This window comes from Cetorhinus maximus, chromosome 14 (genome assembly GCF_964194155.1).
Source record: "Cetorhinus maximus chromosome 14, sCetMax3.hap1.1, whole genome shotgun sequence".
Classification (NCBI taxonomy): Eukaryota; Metazoa; Chordata; class Chondrichthyes; order Lamniformes; family Cetorhinidae; genus Cetorhinus; species Cetorhinus maximus.
The window spans coordinates 1,240,513-1,268,255 of record NC_135892.1 but is presented as its reverse complement, the minus strand read 5'-3'; the positions used below and the strand labels follow the sequence as shown (position 1 = coordinate 1,268,255).

The window sequence follows — 27,743 nt, the reverse complement described above, 5'->3', positions numbered from 1 at the left end:
TGCTAAATAACCACTTCTGGGAACCACACAAATCCATTGTTGTAGGAGGAGAACAATATCCAGGAGGAGAAGAGTCTGCTTCAAACACTGCTCATCATTTGTTCCCTATTCATTCCCATTCTATTTATAATTTTGCTTGCTGCTCAGTAGCTTTGCTGTGTCTATGAATATTGTTATTATTCCAGCTGATTGGAACACAGTACAGAATCAATAGGCAGGTGCAACAAACATGCTGAATAATGCACCATTAATTCTAGAAGGGCTGAGAATAGAAAAGTTAACAGGTTAAAGAGTCAATTGACTTTCATTTACAGGAACCAGGTTCCATGGAATCTGGCTACTTTCACATAATTGAAATATAGAAACTGATCACAGCCATTGTTGTTCCATGGGTAACTCGTAGAACATGATGTGCAGCTGGCAAACTTGAGTTATGCTGCATTAAAAACCAACTTAGACGTATATAGAAGTGGAAAGGAGTAAATTGGCCATGGAGGTCTCCCCAAGGTTAACCTTGCTGGAGGCCCCCCCAAAATCCAAAGCAAGTTTTGTACATACCACTCCTCAAAGAGAAAACAAAAGACCCGCTTAATGGTACACAAAGATCGTGTGGTCACGTCAGCCTCTCCCCACCGTGAGAAAGTACCTTGCCTTGGCTCGCTATTTCTCTGCAATATCGAGGCAGAGATTGGAAACTAACATGTGTCAAATTCTAGAGGTGGCCCCACATCCTATCACTGCACGTGCACTGGTACAGGACGCCAGCCTGCTGGCATACTCAGCTACTAACACCAAAGATCATTGATTTTCCATAAAACATGTTGATAATCTTGGATTATTGTGCCATTATTTGAACTTTTGATGTTTTATAACCTTTTCATTGTCCTTTTATTTCATTCAAATGCTCACAGAATAGCATTAAGCGCTTTTTATTATGGTTTTAATATTGCTTCTGTCTGATAGATATTGATTTCCTACATTTTATTAATTTTCTTATTTAATTAGATAATTGTTCAAAAAAATGCTGCATAGTTACAATTTTGTATTACAGAAGTGAAAACATGCGAATAGAACTCTGTTATGAATTCAATTCACTATGTCCCTGGGTGCTAAATTAGCATTCTGTGGAGATTCTAATATTTAAGGTACAAAATGTTCCAATGCTTGTTACATTGGTTCCTGCCTAGTAACAAGGGTGGGATTCTCAGAGTGTTTTGATAGGTCTCTAAATCAGTTCAAGGAACAGTGACCAGCAGTTTGCAGAGAGTCAGTTTCGGGAAAGTCAGAAACAGCGGGAAAGAAGCTCCTGTTATGAGCGATGACGTTGGTAAAGCTGAGTTACTTAAAAATCCCAGAGGGAAGCTTTAAACATCTGTCATAACCTATAATTTTAAGCGTTATGTTTGAGATGCAACTCTAAACTCAGGAATCAGACCACCAGTTCTCGAGGTTTTACATTAAACTAAATGAAACATTTTATTAATTTACACAGGCTAAAATATACATATATATATATATATATACACATGGCTACAAATTACTAATATGATAAATTTAACAAATTCCCAAACTAATCTCCTTTAAGACAACAGCAACCCATAGACTTAACCAGGCACCAGGCAAAGCATTTTCACCTTACGAATTCAAAATGAGGTTCTTTTCACGTTGGTTCCTGTAGAGACAGTTGGAGGCTTACAGCTGCTTTTGATCTCACATTGCCTCTGCTCTACACACACAAAACAGTTGCCTTGTTATATCTAGCACAGCCCATTGAATGTAAATTCTCATTGTATTACCAGCCTCTTTGAACTCCACCTTTTAACAATAAAACCCCTTTCACAGAACCAATTTTATTAGTAATATAAACATATTGCTTAGTATCTGCTCACTAGGTGGTAGTTTACACCCCACTTCTTGAATGATTTATTCAAAAAAATGCAAATGCACTCTACCTCTCTGTTTACATCTCAAAACTAGAACACATCAAAGCGCCCAGACTAGCTGGCTTTAATCCAATTAAGACACACTCACAGGCTAAACCTCTATTTTAAAAGAAAAATATTTTCCAATAGCATTATATTCATTTACAGCTTCATGACAGCTCCATGTATCCAAAGTGCTGCTGTTAGCTCAGAGGAGCTGAGAAGAGGGCTCAGGGGAAGTCCTGGTAATCGAAGAAGGCTCAGAGGAAGCCCTGGGAGTCATTTTTAAAAATTCATTCATGGGATGTGGGCTTCGCTGGCTAGGCCAGCATTTATTGCCCATCCCTAATTGCCCTTGAGAAGGTAGCGGTGAGCTGCGTTCTTGAACTGCTGCAGTCCACACGGTGTAGGTACACCCACAGTACTGTCAGAGAGGAAGTTCCAGGATTTTGACCCAGTGACAGTGAAGGAACGGCGACATATTTTCAAGTCAGGATGCTGAGTGGCTTTGGGGGGAGCTTCCAGATGGTGGTATTCCCAAGTGCCTGCTGCCCTTGTCCTTCTAGATGGTAGCGGTCATGGGTTTGAAAGGTGCTGTCAAAGGAGCCTGGTGAGTTCTTGTAGATGGCATACACACTGTGCATCAGTGATAGCGGGAGTGATTTTTTAAAAAAAATTCATTCATGGGACGCGGGCAATGCTGGTTAGGCCAGCATTTATTGCCCATCCCTAATTGCCCTTGTTCAGAGGGCATTTAAGAGCCATCCACATTGCTGAGTCTGGAGTCACAGGTAGGCCAGACCAGTTAAGGACAGCAGATTTCCTTCCCTAAAGGACATCAGTGAATGGGTTTTTACAACAATCGACAATGATTTCATTGTCATCATTAGAGATTTCATTGTCATCATTAGACTTTTAATCCCAGATTTGTATTGAATTCAAATTCCACCATCTGCCATGGTGGGATTCAAACCCTCGTCCCCAGAACATTACCCTGGGTCTCTGGATTGCTAGTCAAGTGACAATACCACTACACCATCAACTCCCTCTGGTTTGTGGATGGGGTGCCAAGCAAGCAGGCTGCTTTGTCCTGGATGGTGTCAAGCTTCTTGAGCATTTTTGGAGCTGTACTCATCCAGTTAAGTGGAGAGTATTCCATCACACTCCTGACTTGTGCTTTGTAGATAGTGGACAGGCTTTGGGGAGTCAGGAGGTGAGTTACTCACCGCAGAATTCCTAGCTTCTGACCTGCTCTTGTAGCCACAATATTTATATGGTTAGTCCAGTTTGGTTTCTGGTCAATGGTAACCCCCGGGATGTTTTTAATGGGGGATTCAATGAAGGTAATGCCAGTGAATGTCAAGGGATGATGGTTAGATTCTCTCTTGCTGGAAATGGTCATTGCTTTGCATTTGTGTGGCATGAATGTTACTTGCCACTTGTCAGCTCAAGCCTGGATATTGTCCAGGTCTTGCTGCATTTGGAGTGGATTGCTTCAGTCCATGGATACAGTCGGGAGACAGGAGTTCAGAGAAACTGAGGGGCAGTGCTCGCTCAGTGAAATTAGCTGTCTCGCAAAGAATCGAAATTACGGCAGATGTAGAGCTGAAGTGCAGACTTGGGAATCCAGGGAGAAGGAATCTCGGAAGACGAGATTAAAACCCTTTGAGGTGGGCCATTGTTAAAACGTCTGAGTGGGAGCGAATTTTGAAGAGAATTCCAAGGAGAGGTATTCGAAGGTGAAGTTGGGAATCCCTCGTGAGACAGCGTTTCAACAAGATTGTTTGACTTGGTGTTTACTGACGTCTGGGTGGGTTCTTGAGAAATCCATGGACTCTGTCATTTACCCTTTAGTGTGGTGTGTTCGACCACAGTTTGTCTGTTAATTCTTACCCTGAATGTTAGAGTATAAGATACAAATTGTAAATAGATTTATCTTTCTGAACTTGTATATTAAAGTACACGTTTGTTTGTTCAAAACCCGTGGAATCTTGTGGCTTAATTCCAAAAGCAGGTGTCTTGAGTCTCAACCTATATCTACTTGAAACAAAATGTTACTGGATTCCCCAACCACATCCCGGGGTCTGGCCAAGGATCGTAACAACTCTGAGTAAATATCAACTGGAGAGTAGTTTGTTCAAACTGAAAACTATGTTTGTACCAATCAGGATGTTAATGAATTACCCACAAATTATTCAGTACTTTTTTATTTCACATGCAAAAATTGATTTTCAAAAATACTGCTACGACCACGTGAGGGGTAAAAATTGACTCCTCTATCCTACCACTCCAGGTGTGACCATAACAGGGTTTTTTATGAATTTAGAAAGAATGTTCCTTCCCACTATGTACACTTTCAGATTTTAAAGAATTAGTCAGACAGGTTTTCTGGGTTTAAACAAAGAACAAGAGAAGTTTATTGATACTACTTTCCAAATTTAGAAAAAACTAGGTCAATCGCAACTACCATTCATACGTCACGCACATTCCCTGGGCCCACAGACACACTAGTACAGGTGGTAGAATACGAGAATTTTTACAGTTCGTGAAAGGAACGTATGATTAGCTGTCCTTTGGCTGGTCCCGATGCAGTGATTCCACATTGCGGCCATTTTGTTCCATTTCCTTCCTGAGTATAATTGTATGGAGCAGCTTTCCACATTTTATTCCCAAAATATCTCGGTTTGCAGTAGATTTCTCTTCTCAGGATAGTTACTTTGCAAATTATGGCACAATACTTCAGAGAGAGAGAGAGAAACAGTTTCTTTTCAGCCTTTCAGTACAGCATTCTCATCTCTCAACTGATCTCCCTGGCTCAGTTAAAAAGTTCTTAAAGTCCTGCTGGCTGTATATTCCAGTGGAATTTGATTACCATGTCTGCTGTAGTCATTGTTTTTTGGAACAGGTAATTGCATTTTGATTTCTCATCTCAGAAACTTTTGCAGAATTTCATGATAGTTTGAAAGCCAACAGGAAATAGGGTCTTTCATACTCCCCAGGCAGTGTTTGGGTGTCTGTTCCCATTCCACTTGGGTGGAATGCAACTTGTATATTGTGGCAGGCTGGCAGTCTTTCATTATCTTAATAGTTTTTTTAAAAACAAAATCAAACCAGAAAAAGGTGAATTAGAAACTGTATCTTTTTTTTAAGAATCCCAACTTGGAAATATATCACCGTTCCTTCACTGTCACTGGGTCAAAATCCTGGAACTCCCTCCCTAACGGCACTCTGAGTGTACCTACACCACATGGACTGCATCGGTTCAAGAAGGCAGCTCACCACCACCTTCTCAAGGGCAATTAGGAATGGGCAATAACTGTGGGCCTAGCCAGCGATGCCCAAATCCCATGAATGAAAAAAAAATCCCAGTATTGAGACTTGAGTTTCACATACCAAGAAAACTGTTAGAATGACAAAATAAGGTTGTTTAGTTTTTCATAAAACTGGTGAAAACTTTTTGTTCTGCAGTTGAATTGTGCAATGAAAATATATAATCTCTGTTTCTGAGATTCAAAATGTATAAATCATAAATGCTGGTTTTGAGGATGTCCATGTCGCTATAATTTTTCACTAACCTTGTGAAATTATCAAACATTGTTGTCACAGAGCTGTTGAATATAGAGAAGAGTAGATGTGGTCACAATTTTATTTCATGGTTATGCATGCTTTTTAAAAGAAATAGCTCATTTTGCAAAATGGTTGCACAAATTTTATCCTCCCTGACAATGCAGGTTCTTGCTGGTGTACAGTTTCAAAGTCATTCTTCTGTATGAACCTTGACAATGAGTGTTAGAAGGTATTTAACCATGGAGTTGAAAAGTGAAAACCAGTGTTTACACGCATGCACTTTTCAGTACGGTTCACTGAATAATGATCAAAAGCAAGAGCTCTGGCAGCTTTATTCTACTTCCTGACACATGGATAAAGAGGCATTATAGCATTTTATGGACACTCCAACAGAGAACAGCTAATTCAGCTTCAACCAAGAAATAAACCTGGAACTTTCTTGGTCCAATTATCTCAGTTCCATGCTGTGTCTTGCCTTTACCCGCTATATTTGCTGAGTTACAAAAAATTATGGTTATTCCAATGTACGTATATTTAAACATATTTCACGTTAGAAAGCAGAAGGTTCAAAAGCAAATAAAGCTACATTAGATGGTGTAAATGCCCAGTTTATAATGTCCAACAAACATTTTATTTGGAGAAAGATTCCACCTCTGGGGGTGTCCAAGTTGAGAAATCATTCAAATTTGAATCCTTTGTTCACCAATTTTAAACTTTATTTTAAAACTGAGGATATCGCCAGGATAATCACCAGGAACAAGCTCATCAAAAGAATCTTTCAGTGGGTAACTAGCAGACCAGAAGATTGAATCTAGTTTAGAATAAAACTATCCAAACCAAATTCAATGCCAAACATGCCGTATTTGAAAAATGCACGGTGAAAGAAAAAGGGTTGCAAGTCCTTTTTTTAATACAGTTAATGTATCGGTGAGAAAACATAGCCTTCATAACTTGTTGTATCTCCAAAATTATCACCTTATATATTGATTAATTTTCTGGATATCCACCACCGATAATCACACAATTTAATTCCATATATCTAAACTACATTAGAATCTGGCAAAAACAAAATTACACACCCCACATGTCACGAAGAGATATTAATGTCTATAATGCTATTGGAAATTATTTTTTTAAATAGAGTTCTAGTGAGGTCTGTGTCTATGTGTGTCTTAATTGGATTAAAGTCAGCTAGTCTGGGTGCTTTGATGTATAGTAGTTCTCAGATGTTAATTAGGTAAAGTAAGGAGAGTAGAAGGTAAAGTGTAAATTTGCATTTGTTAAAAGAATTCAAGACTGCGGGTAAAATCTTGCACCTAGCTAGAAGACACCAATGTGTTTATTTTTCGATTACTAATAAAATTGGTGGGATGAAAGGATGTTATTGTTAGAAGAGATAAAGTTAAAAGCTTAGTGATACAATGGAAAATTTACATTCAAAGGGAAAGATATACATAAAGGAGAAAGGAGATTGTGTGTAAGGCAGAGGCATTTTAAGATCCACCAAGTATGAGAAGCCACCAGCTTGTAAGCCTCAAGCTAATGTCTGCAAGGATCCAGAGCTGAACGAAACTCATTTTGAATGTGACTGTCCAGGGTGTGCTTTGCCAGGTGTCTGCTTAACTCTATGAGATTTACTGTTGCCTTAACGGGGGTGTAATTGAGAGTCAGATTAATTAGAGGATTTTTGTAATTATTATAGTAGCAATTTTGTAGACATATATATGTGCTCACAACCTTTCCTGTATTAATAAATGTTTAATTTAGTTTTATAAAAAAAACCTCTTGAGACTCAGTGGTCTTATTACTACTGAATTCAAGGCCTAAATCTCGAAACATACAAATTGCAAAACTGCATTATGGCAGTTGTTTCAAGTTTCCCTCTGGGATTTGAACAACTCTGCCTTTACCGTCGGCTACGTCATAATATACAGAATTGTCCAAAATTAATGCATAGAAGTGGTTTGAAGGCTATAGTCTCCATGTATAAGTCATACAAAAATTACAAACTACTTTTCTGTTTTGTATCTTCCTCTAAAATCTTAACACCTTTCAATTTTCATTCATTAAATAGTAAACAATTGGATTAGCAGTTAATAATCCTCTACCTTCATTTGCTTCAGTGTGTCTGAACCTGATGTTAATGCTGCGACCTGGGCTTCAATACTCTCAAAATCCTTGAGCAATTGATGGTTGCGAAGTTGGGCTTTTTTCTCCCGTTCACATAATTCTTTCAAATAACTTTTCAATCTTGCACTTCTTACCCTGGAATTCAGAAAAAAAAGAGTGCCAGAAAAACACCTCTTTAAATTTTTTTTTGTAACATAGAAAGTGCATCAGGCAGAATATCAGCAAATGTCAAAACAGACTTTGTAATATCTTAAAATGGCAACTCAAATCTATTCAATTTTAAAATGATAATTCAAGTTTCAGCATATGTAAAGAAAAGTAATGACACATTTTGATATTAGTCCACCTATGCATGGAGCATCCTGTGATCTGCATTTCACTGATACGTGCTTTTCCTTCTTCCTTCCCTGAAGATGCCAATTTTCCAGAGATAGAGTCCCACATGCAATAGCCTGGTCTTCAGAAACATGGAGTAGTGAGCGTAACACTTGCAAAAATTGTACTGGACCAGGCCAGGTTTTCCTGAGAATTTCCTCATTACATATTTATGGTGAGCACCTAGCCTGAACTGGGCCTGTCTTTGGGAACTCAAATGGGGAAATAACACACTGAAAGTAACACATGTTTGCAGCTCTTATTTAAAGGGACAGATTAGTTGTTGGTAAGGACAGAAGGAAATATAGGTGTGGGAGGCAGTAAATCAATTCCATTCTTAGGTGCATATTTGGAGGTCATCTGGGAGGGAGGGTTCCATTTCTTGACATCCTAGAGTAACTCCCTCTCAGAAGAAATGTGGCAACTGTTTGGTAAGAGATGGCTTTCAGGATAAGCCCTGTCCCTAAAACATGAGGAGCCCCTGGAGGTCTGCCACAGTATTGCTAACCAGCATTGCTGTATGTCAAGTACTTGGACACAACCAGTTTGCTCTCTCCCTGTACACTGTGACTGAAGCTGCATTTTAACCCCTAAAAATCACGTAATTGGCAAATGACCTTCAATATAGGCAAGTATGGGGCATGACATTTTAGAGGCCACAATCTCTTTGGAAAGTAAGTGTTTAAATGGAGTAGAGGAAAGGAGAGATCTCAGGTAGTGTGACATAAATCAGTAAAAGTAGCGACTCCAGTTAATAGGCCAAAAAAATGCAAGCAAAGCATTTCTAGATGAATAGAATTGAAAAGCAGAGAAGTTATGTTATATTTGTATAGAGCCATGGTTAGACCACACCTAGAGTTCTATGTACATTCCTGGGGCAGAATTTTGCCGTCGGCAAGCAGGGGGCGGGGCCTGCTCGCTGACGCGAAAAATGACGCAGGATAACATCGGGCGGAACCCCCGATGTCATCCCGCCCCATTTAAATTTTCAGGAAGGCGGGAGCACAGCAAAATCAACTGCGGACCCGCCGACCTGTCAATGGCCAATTGCGGCCATTGACAGGATCATTAAAACAATTAAATTACCTGCCCGTCCAACCTTAAGGTTGGCGGACGGGCCAGGAGCCCCGGCGGCAAATAGAAAAAACATGAAACCTCATCCAGCGGCGGGATGAGGTTTCATGTAGGGTTTTAAAATTTTTAATAAAGTTATTATGATAATTATGAACATGTCCCATCTCATGTGACATTGTCACATGAGGGGGACATGTTAGGGAATTTTTTTTTCTATTTTTAATATTTTTAAAAGTGTAAGCGATCTCCCTGAGGCAGCATTTAGCCTCAGGGAGATGTGCGCTCTTTCATGCGCATGCGCGAAAGAGTGCACTCTCGCTTTTGGAGAATCCCCCCCACCGCACAGGAAGCGCATAGCGGGGCCCGCTTCTCCGGTGGGGATCGTCTCCCCGTCCGCCGGAGATTGGGTCGGGCCTGCCCGCCCAACAGGCAGAAAATTCTGTCCCTGGTCTCTACAATATAAAAGGAATGTGGAGGCATTGAGAAGGTGCAAAAAAGATTTACTAGAATAATAGCAGAACTGAGAGGTTATACTTATCAAGAAAGGTTGAACAGGCAGGGGCGCTTTGCTCTAGAAAAGAGAAGATGGAAGGGTGGCCTGATAAAGGTCTTTAAATCTAAAAAAAAAGAGTTCAATAGGGCAGACATAGTGAAGATGCTTCTATATGCAGATGGCACCAGAACTAGCTGCCATAAATATAGGGAAGTCATTAATAAATCAAATAGGAAATACAGAAGAAACTTCTTTACCCACAAACTAGAAAGAATATAAACACTCTACACAAGTATCTGAGGCAAATAGCATTGATGCATTTAAGGGGAAGCTAGTTAAGCACATGAGGGGGAAAGTAATAAGCAGCTATGTTGATGGGGTTAAATGGAAAAGCCTGGAGGAGGCTCATGAAGGGCATGAACACTAGCATGGACTTGTGGGCTGAAAGGCCTGTTTCTGTGCTGTAAATAGATTTGTAATACTCTATATTACTGCCAATTAAAAAGAGAATTGTTATCACTTGATCATTTGGAAATATGCCTCCAAAAGTAATCTTAGCACACAACTAACACATGATCCATGTACAATTATTCACATACAAGCTTTAATATATTTAGTGCTGTGCTCGTTAAACTTACCTTTCAGTACTACTACTCTCCTTAGAGAGCAAAATAGTGCATAAAAGCGGAGGGAAGACCTGAGTCTGAAATCAGCTTGGATCCAAGAGTCAGAATGCACAAGTCATGCTGGATAAAGCGTACCATAAACTATAGAGGCCATTGTGAGGTTGAAGGACATCCTGATACCTATTTCTGGTCATTAATTACCATCCTTTACTTGTTATTTTTCCTCCCCCTAATCACACACGTAAAGCAATCCACCATGTCACACACTATTTGCTATATAAACTCTGTTTCAGGGCATATTTTACAACCGCAATTCCAAGATATGTTCTTATGTTTTTGTAAACAGCAGATAAACAACCAGCACATCATCAACATAACTTATTGCACCTATAGTAAACACCAGCATGAGGAAATTAGGCAATTGGTTTGAATGCGAACTGTTCAAGTTCAACTTAAAAACCCAACCAAAACTTCCTGAGCAGAGCATAAACCTAGGGAGATGGAGCTTTGCCATTGTACTTGAAGCGATGGTGGCCAGAAAATTCTCTGAATGTCACCATGCTAAGGAACCACGGAAGACATAATTACAAAACCTAATCTTATCCTTATCTGACATCCACACGTGTTCCAAAAGCCGTCACTTAATGGCTATTAGAAATGAAACCTTCCTTGATTTCCCCCCTCTTCAAAGAGGGCAAATGAAGTGGCCTTAATTGCACTTGAGAAATTCTATCAGGATGTGCCAAATCTGTGGTATATACTATATAATTTTAATAAATGAAAAGCAGTAAAAGCAAACATTTTACATTTAACCCACAAATATGTACACAACTGTGGCCTCTATAGCAAGTGTCATACCAATTTTTCACAATCCATCCTTTGAGATCCACCATTTGACCAGGTTTGACAGTTTATAATGTAGCTGCATTCCAATAACTCTGCACAAACAAATAGAAACAGACATCTTTTGGGGGCTGATTTTCCTCTATTGGTGCAAGTCATCTTTAAAAGGTTAAAAGAACTGCTAAGCCCAAATAATTATGTATTAAGGCTCTTAAAACTCCTAGGTCAACTGATTTGCATTACTATTGGGAGATCCAGGTACAAGTTGGAGAAAGTGAAGAGAACATAACATAGATGGAAGAAGAGAATTTTGTGCCAGTAAACTTGAAGGAACTGGGGAAATAAAGAAGTGCAGCGATGGGAAGGCAAAAAATTTTCAGAAAGGCTTGGAAGGCCTCTCAATTCATTAGCCACCTCTGTCAAACTCGAAGAAAAGGGCAATTGAGAAGTGAAACATAAATGAGGGGAAGAACTGCCCCATGTGCAAACTTGAGGCAGCACTTGAGCAATTCTATCACCGGATGTGCCAAATCTGTGGTATATACTAACCGACAGTATTCTCACAGCAAATGGAACTGCCCTGCATTTTGGCTCTCTGCTGATTCAGATCTATTCTATATTAGACCAGATATTGAAATAATATTGCCTATACCTGGTGTAGAAAATGGAAACATGCTCCATAAAAAAGCAACAAATTTGTTTGAGGCTATTGTAGTATTCACAATAAATGTTAAGATGGTCCTGATGTACAAGTGTTTGCAGTAATACTTATACAACATAATGCTCCACTTACATTAACTGATTTGACTTGCTACATGTCAAAAGGTTCTTTTCCAGCTCCAGTCTTTTTTGCTCACTGAAAAAAATAGAAAATGCTTCTGAAAGAATTCACAAATAGGTTAAGCATTTTGCAAACATTAGCAAATTAGGTCATGAGACATCTCATCCACTTTCAAAACAGATGCAAGGCTGACCATTAAGAAAGAAATTTTTAATTTGATGATAACTGAACGGTTTTAAAGTTACTATAGTCAGGACAACCTCTGGTAATTGTACATTTTTATTTGTTCACAGAATGTGGGCATCACTGGCAAGGCCAGCATTTTTGTCCATTCCTAATTGCTCTTGAGAAGGTGGTGGTGAGCCATCAAATTATGTGCAATTACATAATTCATGAAATAACGTGACTTGTTAATAATACAAATTCATATATAAAATACATTAACCGTTAGCTTTATGCATTTGAGGTTATTGCACTTGGAATCAAGTATTATAAACTGGTAAATGCCACAGCAAAAAATCAAAAATCAAAAATAGCATTCAGCATTAAATAAAAGATGTATTTTTCTGATTCCATAGTTTACTATTCAAAATCATGTACCCCGGAATGTTTCAATAAAGTTGTGGTTTTTAGATAAGCCATTTTCATTTTAAATAGATGCAGAGCAGATCACAATTTTCTGGAATGCAATGAATTTGTGGTAGTGACACTGCAACAGTCCCTTGCAACTGTGTACATAATTTTTCTCGGCAAAGTGTAAGGTTTTTGGTATTAACTAATATTGCTTTTTCACAGTTACAAAGTTACTGTAGCAAGTCTCTGTTCTTCTATGCAGAACACACAATGTATTCTTTCAAAATAGCGGGTCATGTACTATTGGAAATTCTTGTGTAGATTAAACCTAGGCTATTGAATTTACATTGACACAGTATCTGGAATTTATAACAAATATCCAAAGTAACTGGACCCAGTGATTATTGGGTTTACTTTTGAAAATGCAAAAGCATACAAGTGCAAAGTAATTAGTCTCATTTTAATTAAGACTATTTAGAGCACACTCTAAGATCTTATTACACTGGCTGGTCTTAATTTTAATAAATGAAAAGCAGTGAAAGCAAACATTTTACATTTAACCCACCAATATGTACACAACTGTGGCCTCTATAGCAAGTGTCATACCAATTTTTCACAATCCAACCTTTGAGATCCACCATTTGACCAGATTTGACAGTTTGTAATCACTGTCCTTCATTAACTAGTTTTTAATATAAGCATCTCAAAACAGGAATACTTCAATATACTCACAGTGCATTCGCACTGCAAACTTAGCATCAGCGCACAGTGATTTTGGGTGTCAAGGCCTGAAATAACTCTAAAGTGAAACAGTGAGACTACTTCCTCCCCTGGTCTGACACATATTCACCTCAGAACAACCACAGAATCAGGTCTTTAATAAACTCATGTTGTACAATCCAACATGAGTACTCAGGTAAATCATACTACACGATTCTACTAGGATTACACGATTCTTTTTTGAGCTCACGATTCCTAATAAGAACTCAGGTACATCACATGCCGCAATCCAATGTGATGATAATATACAGTGGTGCGCTCAAAACTCCAATTTTACCTTTGACCTCTCGGTTTCATGCAAATTGCCACTAAATCACATCAAATGACATACAAAATGACATTGAATATATCAACACGGAGCGAGGAAGATGCATTTATCCCACCTCAACCTCTTCTAGTCATTCTAGTACAATGATTATATGGTCCACTTAAACTCTTCAATCACATTATTACAATAAAGACAGTGACTAGTCCAATTTCTCTCAGACCAACAAGACATGGCTGAATGATCTTCATACATTCCTTCAATCCTTAATTTTTACCTTAAGCCTGCTTCATAAAATATCCCTGCTCAATAGAAAGTTTTTTAAACTCATCATATGCTGATCCCAAAAACGAGGTAACAGGTAACGTGAACCCATATTCACACTCATTACTAAGTGGCTATTCATTTAATATTGATGTTGGAAATGCAGTCTTCTGTTTCAGTGCAACTTTAGAAGGGTTCAGATTGTATTTCTGTTGGAAGCCAATTGCTCTGAGGGCTGGTTTTCAGTTTTCCTGTGGGTGGTGTCTATATTATTTTATGAAACAAAGATGATGGTGAAGAGCATTCACTGTTTTATATTGTTCATTTATGTGTTTTATAAAATATTTACTGGTTTAGAGCCCAAGTGGCAGATAGAGTTTACATTCAATCCACCTACCAAATGGTGGAAAATCAAGTTGTTGCATGCAACATATTATGGTAACAGAGAAACATAGAAACTAGGAGCAGGAGTAGGCCATTCGGCCCTTCAAGCCTGCTCCACCATTCATTATGATCATGACTGATCATCCAACTCAATAGCCTGCTCCCACTTTCTCCCCATACCCTTTGATCCCTTTCACCCCAAGAGCTATATCTAACTCCTTCTTGAAAGCATACAATGTTTTGGTCTCAACTACTTTCTGTGGTAGCGAATTCCACAGGCTCACCACTCTCTGGGTGAAGAAATTTCTCCTCATCTCAGTCCTAAATGGTCTACCCCATATCCTCAGACTGTGACCCCTGGTTCTGGACTCCCCCACCATCAGGAACATCCTTCCTGCATCTACCCTGTCCAGTCTTGTTAGAATTTTATAGGTTTCTATGAGATCCCCCCTCATTCTTCTGAACTCCAGCGAATATAATCCTAACCGACTCAAACTATCCCCATATGTCAGTTCCGCCATCCCAGGAATCAGTCAGGTAAATCTTCGCTGCACTCCTTCTATAGCAAGTACATCCTTCCTCAGATAAGGAGACCAAAACTGCACACAATATTCCAGGTGTGGTCTCACCAAGGCCCTGTACAATTGCAGCAAGACATCCATGTTCCTGTACTCGAATCTTCTGGCTATGAAGGCCAACATACCATTTGCCTTCTTTACCGCCTGCTGCACCTGCATGCTTACCTTCAGCGACTGGTGTAAGAGGACACCCAGGTCTTGTTGCACATTCCCCTCTCTCGATTTTTAGCCATTCAGATAATAATCTGCCTTCCTGTTTTTGCTACTAAAATAGATAACCTCAAATTTATCCACATTATACTGCATCTGCCATCTATTTGCCCACTCACTCAGCTTGTCCAAATCACACTGAAGCATCTCTGCATCCTCCTCACAGCTCACCCTCCCACCCAGCTTTGTGTCATCTGCAAATTTGGAGATATTACATTTAATTCCCTCACCTAAATCATTAATATATATTGTGAATGACTGAGGTCCCAGCACCGATCCCTGCGGTACCCCACTAGTCACTGCCTGCCATTCGGAAAAAGACCTGTTTATTCCTACTCTTTGTTTCCTGTCTGCCAACCAGTTTTCTATCCATCTCAATAAACTATCTCCAATCCCATGCGCTTTAATTTTATATGCCAATCTCTTATGTGGGACTTTGTTGAAAGCCTTCTGAAAGTCCAAATAAACCACATCCACTGGCTCCCCCTCATCAACTCTACTAGTTACATCCTCGAAAAATTCCAGTAGATTTGTCAAGCATGATTTCCCTTTCATAAATCAGAAGTACTGACTAAGGCTCGCTGTCGTGATCTCTGGGTCATCCTTTCATTTGTCTGGCTATTGGGCATGTTATGGTATTGTTAGAACCATATCTATAAGAACTACATTTTCTTTTAAAATTTGGAAGGACATTGCATTATTTGATTACTTGGGGGCTGACCTGGAATTTTTTTTAAAAAAAGGTCATAAGTTCATCTTGGCCTGGAACAAGCATATCTTTTCAAAGAAATCGCACGACATCAGCTAAAAGACCAGCATGGCAATTGTGGAGGAGAGCTATTTGTCTGTTTGAACTGCAATCACTTTAATTGACTAGCACAAGGGAGCAGCAGATCAACAGTGTCAAAACCCTGCGTACTTTATCGTTCTTTTTTAGAGTTTTTTCTTCACCCGCCCAACTCTGCAGAGACCCCATTTGTTTATCCTTTGAGTGTGTGCGCGCACGTGTGGTGTGCGCACGCAAGGGAATTTTAAAAGGAATAGATAGGGCAGGTTTTTCTGGTCAGCGAGCAGAGGCGGTACCTGCTCGCCGACGCATCAAATGACGCAGGGATATGTTGGGCGTGTGTCCCGACATCACCCCACATCATTTAGATTTTCAGTTCAGTTCAAACTGTCAACGGCCTATTAAGGCCATTAAAAAACGAATTAACTTGATTGATGGACCTGCCCGTCCAGCCTTGGGGTTGACAGGCAGGCCGGGAGCCCAGGCCGGGCCTCGGAAAAAGCATCAAACCTCATCCACGGGCGGGACGATGTTTCATCAGGGCTTTTAAATGTTTATCAAATGTTTAAATAAAAGTTGAGGACATGTCCTAACTCATGTGACACTGACATGTCAGAGAAATTTTTTTATTACCTTTCTGTCACCTTTTTATGCGGAGCCGATCTCCCTGAGGCAGTGTTTTGCCTCAGAGAGAACTCCCGGCTGAGGGAATCCGCCCCCCCACCGCACAGGGAGTGCACAGCGCTTCCTGGTGGATATCACGCTGGGCGGCCATCGGCACCGGCCATCGGCACCGGCACCCACACCTCCCCCCACAACGGGGGGAAAATGTTCCCCATAGTTACACTTCCAGACTACAAATTGTGTGTTAACCAGCTCTTGCAACTTGCTTTAAAAAATAAGTTTCATTTCAGAATAAATCAATCATTTTGTGTTTATTAAAAGAAACGTGGTTAAAGTCTCTTTAATTTTGGGTCTAACAGTAGCAAAGGTAAATAATTGGCTATTTTGGTATGTGAATTAAACATTTACACTAATGGTATGACCTGTGGAGTAGTGGGGCTAGATGAACTGCGCACTCCTCCCATCCCAGTCGTAACAGTGTGCCCCAGGATATAAGGGCTGCACATTCCACTTTTGAGAATAACTAATGATGTCCCTGAGAAAATATAATGTAAAACCTCAAAAACATTACAACTACAGATAAAACGACAGACCCTTTCTCTTTTCAGTTTTGTTACCTTATTCAGATAGTTTTGAAATAAAGCACATCACAACGTTGTTGGTGCAACACAATGTTAATTAGATTTGAAACAACCACATCACTTAATCTGCAAACTTTCAGTAGAAACCACTGAATATCAAGGTTCCTGCTCGTGCTTGATATTCTTTATCTCAGCAGATACTGAGATCAATTAAAGTACCTCAACTCCTATTACTGCTGGGGTCAGCTAACTCACCATAGACTACAAATCCTGGAACCTTCTGATCTCTATTGTTCAATACCACAACATTTTGTGCTTTTAGCCACTAGCCATGCACGTGCTGTAATTTAAAGAGTGCACTTAGCTTCTGTTTCCTTTGGCTGAGATCACAAAACAGCAGGTAAGTTAATTTGTTTTGTCTTGACCCAGTAGTTCTGTCACTGCTTTCAATCCCCTGCCTTGTAAAATCTCAAGAACAGGGTTTTCCTCAGTTGTGCAATCATCACAGAACAGTTCAAGCAGTAAAGGCAACAAATTTATTGATTATATTCAAGACAGCTTTCTAGAACAACAAGACTGATAACAGACAAGGGAAAAGGCCATACTAGATTTAATGATGTATAACAATTAGTTAATAATCTGACAATAAGGCAATAACTTGTGAACAGTAGCAATGATGTGACCAAATTTGGTATTAGGCTTGAGAGAGAGCAGCAAGGGTCACAAATCAAGGTTTTAATTTTTAAGTAAGTCCGATGGAATGAGAAATGAATTGATTACAAAAAAGCTGAGCTGAACTCCTTTCACTGATGTGCCTAGCAATGCTGGTCATCTGTCGTACATAAGAGTAAACAAAAATGAGCACAATTGAAGTGGCCTTTTGGCTAAGATCAAGAGTAGTATCTGTTCTTATCAGTTTGATATCTGATACGTCCCTTATCTGGGGACCATATATTAAATTGATTTTTGGAGCAGGGAGATGAAATAGGGGTTTGCTCTGTCCTCTCCACACATTGACCCGGTATTGCAGTGCCTCTGGGGAAAAAATGTATAACATAATGACGTTTACGAATCCGCTCAATTACATCTGCCCATTTTATAGCTGATGCTTCCACCATCTCCAACAAATGTTGGTCAAAACCTTGGTCAGCACAAATGGACAGGACTTCAGCATAATGGATCTTGCCCCCCTTAATAACTCAACCACTGTATTCACATTATGGACACAGCACACATTAAAACGAGATGTGGTTTAATCAATTCTTTTAACGGCTACACATTTATTCCATTTCCAAACTTAATCTTTCTTTTGGACATTTTAAATTGCATGATCACGTTTTGCTTTCTGATTTTCTCCAATTTTAGATAATGTAGACTACCCAGCTGACCAAAAGTTGGTCAGAGGTAAGGTTTAATGTGGGTCTCAATGAGAGGAAGGTTGGTTGGTTGGTTCAGGGAGAAAATTCCAAAGCTTAGAATCTAGACGGCTGTAGCTGTTCTATTCTTACACTTACAGAACAATCAAGACGACAAAGGTCTCATTTTATTGACTGCTTCTTCTCTGAATTTCTTTCAGATCCGGGAGTCTAGAACCAGGGGACAGAGTCTAAGAATAAGGGGCAGGCCATTTAGGGTTAAGATGAGGAGGAATTTCGTCACTCAGAGGGTGGTGAATGTTTAAAATTCCCTGTGCTAGGGGGCTGTGGAGGCTCAGTCATTGAGTATGTTCAAGACTGAGATCAGTAAGTTCTTCCATCCACAAAATGTTCCCCAACATCTGGTGCCTGTTTTAAATTCCAGCCTTTTAGGCTGGTATTCCCTTTCTCGTTCCTTCTCTCTTGCCTGAAATTCCTGTTCTAGCTGCTTAAATGCTCTTTTTCTTTCTCTGCTCTTTCTTTTTCTCTTTCTGCTCTTTCCTGCTCAAGTTTAAGTTTCTCCATTTCTTTTTCATGTTCAAGCTGCTTCATTTGCAACCAAATCCTAGCTAACTTAATTGACTCACCCCCTGGAGAATGTGGTCTCTCTTGTAGCCCTTCCAATTTCAAATGCTGCGCTATTACCTAAACTATGTCTGCTTTTCTCACCTCTTCAGTTAATTCTAATTTTAACCTATCTGCCAATTCCCTCAGCTTAACCTTGGTTACTTTTTGTAAACCAATCAGGGATAGATCTTGTAACTTCCAAAACCATGTCAGTTACCAATGAATCAGAAACCTGGCATGTCCTTTTATCCTTTAACAATTATTATTAATCTGCATCCAATCACTCACTGTCCATGCCTCAAATCCCATGCAAGACCCCAATCTTATGTTACGGACAGTGATGGGAGGAGTGCACAGTCAATTCTAGCCCCACTTCTCAACAGGTTGTAACAATAGTTTAAATGCCTAACTCACCCACAAAACTGGCCAATTATTTACCATTGATACTGTCAGTCCCAGCATAAAAAGGCACCAGGCTTCTTTCAGTAAACACAAAATATAATTGATTTATTATTAAAAAAACTTTTTTAAAACAAATTATAAAACCGGTTAACATACAGGTTGTAGTTATAAGTGTAATGATTTTCCTCCTTTTTAAAAAAAATCAAATTCCCATACACACACACAAACACAAAAACAGGACAAAACAAACAAAGTCCCCTGCAGAGGCTGCTGTATGGGAATGTTTCTTTTAAAAGGATAACATTCGAAAAGATCTTGACGCTGTTGATCTAACAGAAGCCTGGTCACAATAGATCTGGAAGTTCTTTCAGATGGATTTTTAGTGAAACTGTCCTTGATGACTCTTACTTGTCACAACTTTTTGGACTTTCAAAAAAAAATGGATGAGGTATTCTTATGAGACATTTCTGATGAACGTTTAACTCACTCTAGACCACATGAAACACAAAGATGAGGCAGAGAGAAAGAGTTTTCTTCTTGGAGCCTGCTTCTAAGGCACACCACACTCTCTCTGACTGAGAGTTTCAAAGAATAAGATTATCAGAGAATACTTCTATCAGGCCAAGTGTTTTAACCAATCAGCAAGAGTCTTTAGCTTGGCCACAGCAGTTCTTTGTTAATTTAGATATACAATGTATCTCTTCCCCCTCTGGGTGTTCCTGCTGGACATCTATCTTGACTCATGGTTTCTTGAAGAATGGCATATTCACAGCCCCGAATTAATGTTGCAGACTTTTTACAAATAACTCAGGAGAAGGAATGTCCAAATTCAATGTCCTTCAAATTTTCCAAAAAAAACAGGTTCCTCACCCAGGAAAATGGTGTTGAAGTAGAGAATCAGCTATGATCTCATTGAATGGTGGAGTGGGCTCGAAGGGCTAAATGGCCTACTCCTGCTCCTATTTCTTGTTATGTGCTTATGTTTCTATTCATTTATATATCTCGAGTATTGGATTAAATGGCACTTGCAATTCCAGTTGTAATAAATAATTGACAGTAGTTAAGGTGGCTATAATATTAAATACTGAGCAGCACTTCCTTTGTCAACTGATAGACTATGCCATGAAGAAATCATTCATCTACTCCAATAGGTAGCTTTAGCTGTTACTATGATTTCTAGGGTATAACTAACTTTTTTTGGCCTGGATTGCACATATGTAATTCGTATTTCAAATACTCTTTGCTCAATTTGATCTGTATAAATACAAATATATGGATCTATATAATTAAATATTTTTGATATTCTGAATCATATATGAAAACTGAACTGTATATTAATAACAAAATAGAAAAAAATTAAATGTTATGCTTTTCTCATTGGACCAAATAAGCAATGTGGCCACACTGATGCATTGAAATATCAATCACTGAAGATCCCAAAAAGAAGCAGACATTTCAAATGCTACAATTAATCATACCATTGATTTTTTTTGTGAAATTATTCCAACCACCATTTTTGCCCTGTTAATATTTTAGGAATGTATACAAAATATAATTCCCACTAAAATCATAAAAAATATCAAAGTTGTCAACATGATATTCCATATTCCTAAACTATTTCTCTCTAGAGACCAAACCGTGTCTTGGGGGCTTGGTATCCTTCCCTGAACCTTAATTTCTTCCCCAAGTCCGGACTATTACCCAGAAGGTAGCTGAAGAGGCAACACAAATGTTACTCTTTCCACTCGACACAACACTGCAGACTAGGTTTCTGGAACCCTAAATGTTTCACAGTTCTGTGTTCTAAGCAGGGGAGTCAGTTTGTGTCCAAACTGCTAAATAATCTTTCTTCCTCTAAGTAGGACTCTGTTCTTCATTAACAACTGAGGTTGCTAAAACTTTCCCACTTATTTACAACAGCTACTCCATGTAGCATTTCTTCAGCCTGCACAAAAAAATCTCCATTAACAAAGGCCTGATTGTCTACTTTTGACATGCATACACCATATCCACAGCAAATTAAATGGCTTTATGTCTTGTGGCACGATTTTGCCATTTATATACACTACGCAAATTGCTTTGTACAAATATCCTCAAGCAGACAGTTGCAAGTGTCAAAACAGTATGTTCATGAAACCCTCACTAATTTGCACCTCTAAGCCAATGTTGGTGTCTTCATTCATAATGTCTAGGGCATATCAAGAAGTCAGTTTAATATCTAAAAAGTGAGGAGGCTCCAGTATTATTTTCAATATCAGTCACAACTAGAGCAGCACCAGACATTTATCATTTGTCCTGATGAGAATTTCAAAGGTACAGATACATGGTGAAGTTGATTCCAGTCCTAATTGGAAAACATTTAGATCTGAATTCTGCACCAGTTTTAAACATTTGAATTCGAAGTGGCTTGTCTTTTAAAAAAAAAAGTCATATCTCCCTACAGTATGGCTCACAATAAGTTAGAGGATACAGAATTTTGTAGTAATTGCAATATATCATGTAATACATCATTTATTATTCTGTTGCTGAGTTGCTGTTGTGTGTAAGATAGTGTGTCCCTTTTATGCCACAAGGTCTAATTGTGCCTTCCTATAGGCTAAAATGGTTAGTAACATCTCATATTCAAGTTAGAAAGTCAGAAGTTCAAATTCCATGCCAAGTCTTGAGCACATTTTCTAGGTTGACACTTCACAGCAGGACTGAGAGCACACTGCATCCTATTAGCCTGCATTTTACTGTGAGCAGTGAAGCAAATGACTTTCACCATTCACCTCACTTACAGTTGCCCACAGACTTTTAGCTGGCTTGTCAGCGAAGTCTTCTACTCATTCAGCATCCACACGAATTAGTTGCCCTCTACTGTGGATTTGTGGCATCTGTGAGCAAGGAAAGCAGCAGCAAGGCTCTTCAACCAAACAGATTGAAGAATACTCATGGAGACACATAGGCTGCAAAGCAAGAAACAAAGATAGGAAATATAACTTAAATTTAAATAATTGCACAGGAAGCAAAACAAAGTTTGGGACATAGACATGGAATCAAAGGAAAGGCATAGAAGGACAAAAGAGAACAACTAATAAAATGATACTTTTTAAAGATCTGCAACAGTAATTTTCTTGTGATGGAATGCAACTCCACACTTGCAAAAGTAATTTATCAGGGCAAGAGCAATTCTTCAGCACTAATTATGACTTACTACACCATTAAAAACTGTTACTCCCACTGAACAAGTCCCAACTTTTCTATTTGCCTTTAGAGTGAAAATAGCAGGGAATTGGAATATGTTCAGGCCACCGTGAACTCTGCTTTGATTCCATCCTCTCCAGCACAGCCTGCAGAGAAGCAGGATATCACTGACAGCAACTGATAGCAACTTCCACTTTTCTGCATTTAACTGTGCATGCACGGACACAAGAAATTGCTATCAATTTTACCACTGAAAGCTTCACCATTATTAATACAGAAAAATCTGGATCATTGTCTTTTGATGAGGTTTAAACTAAGGCCCCATCTGTTTATTAAGGTGTAATTAAAGGATTCCATTTGTAGAGAAGAGAGTTCCCCTGGTGTCCAGGTCCAAGATCCTTCCCTCAATCAGTACCACCGAAAAACAGATCAACTAGTTATTCACTGCATCTGTTGCTTGTGGGGCCTTACTGTGCAGAAATTGGTTACTGCTTTGGTTGTTTACATAATAATGGTTGCACTTCAAAAGTAAAGCCTTTTCAGATGTCTTGAAGATGTGATATAATATTATATTAAGGCAACATTTCTTTTTTTCTTTCTTAAGCAGGTCTTGGCATCAATTCCAGAAATGAAAGACCAAATAGGAAATGACCAACCACCTTCTTCTTAATTAATTTGTATTTCTCTGAAATGTGACAGAACTTAGTGTGACAAAGTGTGACAAACACAGCTCAATACTCTGAAGCTCTGAAGAAGGGTCATTCAGGCTCGAAACGTAAACTCTGTTTCTCTCCCCACAGATGCTGTTAGACCTGCTGAGTTTTTCCAGCATTTTCTGTTTTTGTTGCAGCTCAATACTAGATATGTGTGATCTTCTGCATACACAAAATTGTGTTTTAAAGTGAAAATTTTCTTTCACTCTAATGATACTCACTCTGTCAGTAATAACAGCTATTTAACAAAATACAGATAAAATATAATCCTAATTGTATTATCAAATTCTCAATTTTCTTGCTTGTCGAGGTTTATGGGCTAAGGACGTAAACTATGTCTGAGTACAGTGCTGATCTTCCATGGGACTGGCACATGGTTGATATCCCTGGAAGTCTATTTGATCACAAGTATGCACCTGAATCCTACTGGAAACCAGAAGGCTTTCAAAACTCGCTTACTCGTCTAGACTTTAGGTGAGATATTTGAATTTTAGTTGGTGAATTTCCAAAGCCCAAGTGAATCTGAATGTTCTTCCATAACAATAATTACTATTCTGTTTCCAACTGATTACCACACAATGAAGCTATAAAATGATTGGCATATTAGTCTGTGACTCCACAATTGCTAAAGCGACACAATTATGTTTCGATAGCAGGAATGGACAGTATCTTAATAACTTGTACAAGTGTGTTCTGTGACTGTCGTCAATAGCTTTAGGAACTGCAGTGGATCAGAGACTATTCGTAGTACTTCACCAAAAAAAGAAGCCTACCATTTTGATACATGCACATTTCGTTTGCATCAGTGTGCCAAGATCAGACTGTAACTCTGACCAGTGAAGTAAATCATCTCTTCCTATAATGTAAGCATGTTTACATTGTGCGTTCTTAAAGAAACTATAATCAGCTCAAGGAATTCCAATATGCAATATCTGATTATTTAAAATAATATTCTTAAGACAATATTTCTAAAACATATACATGCAGGTAGATTTGAGACAATTTGCTAATTCAAAGTCAAAGTTGCAGAGGTCATTATATGATTTTTGGATAGACCTTTCCAGGCAAAACCCAACAACGCTGCACTTCCAACAAATTTTAGTCTAAGTCATGATTGTGCAAACTTGTCATCCACCATGACACCTGCCACTAACAAAAAAAACACCCGCCATTCACCAAAGACTTAATAAACTCACGCTACAAATTTCAACTTTGCATAATATTTCCAGATTAGAGTGCATTTCAAAGATGTATTTTAAAGTTCTGGGACACTGAGTAAAGTTATTTTAAGTTTATCTCAGTTTAAGTTCGCTAAATCTTTAAAGTTTTTTTTATTCATTCATGGGATGTGGGCATTGCTGGCTAGGCCAGCATTTATTGCCCATCCCCAATTGCCCCATCTACACCACATGGGTGTAAAGGATCTCACAGCACTTCTTGAAGTAGAGCAGGGGTGTCCTCAATTGAAAATTTGAAAAGCCAGATTGATAGTACCCTTATGTAACAAGAATCTGAGAAAAACAAGACATAGAAAACAGAGCAATACCCATCAACTGTGACCTAACCATGGAACAGGCTCAAGGGTCAAGAATGGCCTACTCTTATGTTTCCTGTGTGTCCTGGTCAATGTTTATCCCTCAACCAACATTACTAAAACAGATTATATTGTCATTGTCACATTGCTGTTTGTGGGAGCTTGCTGTCTACAAATTAGGCTACCCCCTTTCCCATGCAATTGCAGGAGGTGTAACACCTGACCCTTTACCTCCTCCCTCCTCATTGTCCAAGGCCCCAACACTCTTTCCAGGTGAAGCAGCAATTTACTTGTACTTCCTTCAACTTGGTCTATTGTATTTGTTGCTCACAATGTGGTCTCCTCTACATTGAGGAGACTTAACACATACTTGATGACTGCTTTGCAGAACACCTCCACTTAGTTTGCAAGCATGACCCTAACCTTCCAGTCACTTGCCATTTCAAATCACCACCTTGTTCTCACATTCACATTTCTGTCCTTAGCCTGCGGCAACGTACAGTGAAGCCCAAGGTAAGCTCAAGGAACAGCACCTCATCTTCTGATTGGGCACTTTGCCAGCCTTCTGGACTCAACAATGAGTTCAACAACTTCAGACCATGAACTCTGTTCTCCATTTTGTTTTTTTCCCCTAATGCCAGTATGCATCTTGTTCTCATGTTTTGCCTTCAGAAAGCACTCACCTTTACTCTGCTATTAACACATTCCGCTATTTTGCTTTGAGACAGTTTTTTTTTAATCTATTCATGGGGTGTGGGCTTCGCTGGCTGGGCCAGTATTTATTGCCCATCCCTAGTTGCCCTTGAGAAGGTGGTGGTGAGCTGTTTCTTGAACTGCTGCAATCAATGTGGTGTAGGTACACACACAGTGCTGTTAGTTAGGGAGGGAGTTCCAGGATTTCAATCCAGCGACAGTGAAGGAACGGTGATATATTTCCAAGTCAGAATGGTGAGTGACTTGGAGGGGAACTTCCAGGTGATGGTGTTCCCATGTGTCTGTTGTCCTTGTCCTTCTAGATGGTAGTGGTCGTGGGTTTGAAAGGTGTTGTCTAAGGAGCCTTGGTGAATTCCTGCAGTGCATCTTGTAGATGGTACACACTGCTGCTACTATGTGTCGGTGGTGGAGGAAGTGAATGTTTGTGGATGTGTTGCTAATCAAGCAGGCTGCTCTGTCCTGGATGGTGTCAAGCTTCTTGAGTGTTGTGGGAGCTGCACTCATCCAGACAAGTGGGGCACATTCCATCATACTCCTGACTTGTGCTGATGGTGGACAGGCTTTGGTGAGTCAGGAGGTGAGTTACTTGCCACAGGATTCCTAGTCTCTGACCTGTACTTGTAGCCACAGGATTTATATGGCTAATCCAGTTCAGTTTCTGGTCAATGGTAAACCCCAGGATGTTGACAGTGGGGGATTCAGTGATGGTAATGCCATTGAACGTCAAGGACCAACGGTTAGATTCTCTCTTGTTGGAGATGGTTATTACCTGGCACTTGTGTGGCACAAATGTTACTTGCCACTTGTCAGCCCAAGTCTGTATTTGTCCAGGTCCTGCTGCAGTCCTGACCTTTATTTTGTTGTTAACATCTACTCTGAACCAATGCTTTGTTCCTTTACTACTACCATTCCCACTGTCTTTTGCCTTTTGTTCCATGACAATTTTGTAATTTAATCTCCCCACACTTTAACCTATTGCTGCACCTGACCATCCCACCTTTTTCAACAGCATAAAATCCATTACATTTCTGACTCTCTTCAGCTCTGAAGAAGTCATTGGGACTCGAAACATTAACTCTGTTTCTCTCTCTGCACTGATCCTGCCATATCTGCTGAATTTTCCCAGCACTTTGTTTTTATTACCATTACTACAGCGACAGCTCTTCAACAAGTACTTCACTGGCTGTCAGACGCCTTAAGATGGTGGAAATGGCTTCAGAAATGCAAGTTCTCTCTCTCTCATTTGTCTGTATTTTATTTTGAAGGATAGTTGTGTAGATCGGTTTCTAGCTTCTGCTGACCGCTCAAATCAAACGGCGCAAGTGTCCTAAAGCCTCGACGCGTGACGGGAGAGTCAAGGCAGACACGGATTGACCTCCTACTCGAGTCCGAGGCTTCAGGCGAGGCCTGCGGGAAGGAGGCCGGGCACCGCCACGAGGGGAAGCCCGGGCCTTCCGTTCGGCCTGAGGCGCCTCGGTGGACGGTCCGCGAGGGACGGAGTGACGGGGCGGGGGGAAACGCGAAGCTCACCTGCAGTGCAGTTGCCGCTGCAGTTCACCCACTTTCTCCAGGAAGGCCGGCTCGCTCGCCGCCATGTCCGCTCCCTCCCTCCCGCCGGCCGGCTGGCTGGCTTGCACCGTCACCATGGCAACCGCGCGCTCCCCCCTCCCCCGGGGGCAGGTGGGGGGGGGGTGGGGGGGTTCTGAGAGCAGCCAGAGCCTGAGCAACAATGCTGCAGGTTCTCTTACCCCCCATCCTCACCCTGGGGGGCCCAGCTTCCCCACCCAGACAACCTTCAGTCACCATGATCACTGGAGCAGGAGCTGCTGCAGCCATCCACATCAGGAAGGAGATGTGTGACACCCTCAACAGACACCTTCAGCCGTGTTTATCTTATTTTTTTTGAAGAGCAAGATTAATGAGAACAGGGGCACACACACAGGTGAACCAAACTTCAAACCAGATGGTACAGTTGTTTGAAACTTGTTGGAGCTGGCTCTTGGGAATTACACCAACTTGTCTTTTTTTCCAATTTCAGGCTGGTCATCTCTCTTCCTTCAAAAGGAAGACAGTGTTTCACGCAGCTTTCTCAACAGTGTTGTAGCTGTAGAAGAATCAGGACACTTTCGCCACAAATTTATCAGTTACAAAGGTTTAATTGCCAGTGTGTATGCCTTAGCTGCTGCATCTGGAATAATGGAGTCAACGCTTATTGATCCCAGTGCCCACAGATTGGGAGACAAAAAGGAACTTGGCCACAGTTTCTGATCCTAACTTCTGCTGGGAGAAAATATATATATATATATATAAATGGTACGCAAGGAGAGGATCAGATCAGCCTTAATAATCCAATAG

General features: G+C 39.9%; 1 protein-coding gene and 1 non-coding gene across 7 annotated transcripts in view; one reads left to right on the top strand and one right to left on the bottom strand.

The window, feature by feature from the left end:
- kiz (kizuna centrosomal protein) overlaps positions 1-27,141 on the bottom strand; it is a 203,923-nt gene extending 176,782 nt beyond the window's left edge. For 3 of the 6 annotated variants that reach the window (XR_013578637.1, XR_013578638.1, XM_078556388.1), the window contains exons 1-3: positions 26,919-27,141; positions 11,824-11,886; positions 7,598-7,754 (exon numbers count right to left, since the gene is read on the bottom strand). Coding sequence is in view for 2 of the 6 variants with exons in the window: in XM_078556388.1 (XP_078412514.1) it covers positions 7,598-7,754; positions 11,824-11,886; positions 26,919-27,034 (336 nt within the window). In the remaining 4 variants the exon portion in view is untranslated. The remainder of the gene's footprint in view (positions 1-7,597; positions 7,755-11,823; positions 11,887-26,918) is intronic. The other 3 variants (XM_078556389.1, XM_078556391.1, XM_078556390.1) reach the window with 3 other exon arrangements.
- LOC144690233 (U2 spliceosomal RNA) lies at positions 17,724-17,914 on the top strand. Its single transcript, XR_013578825.1, has one exon. It is a non-coding gene; the product is annotated as a U2 spliceosomal RNA (small nuclear RNA).
- Positions 27,142-27,743: the final 602 nt, after the last annotated feature.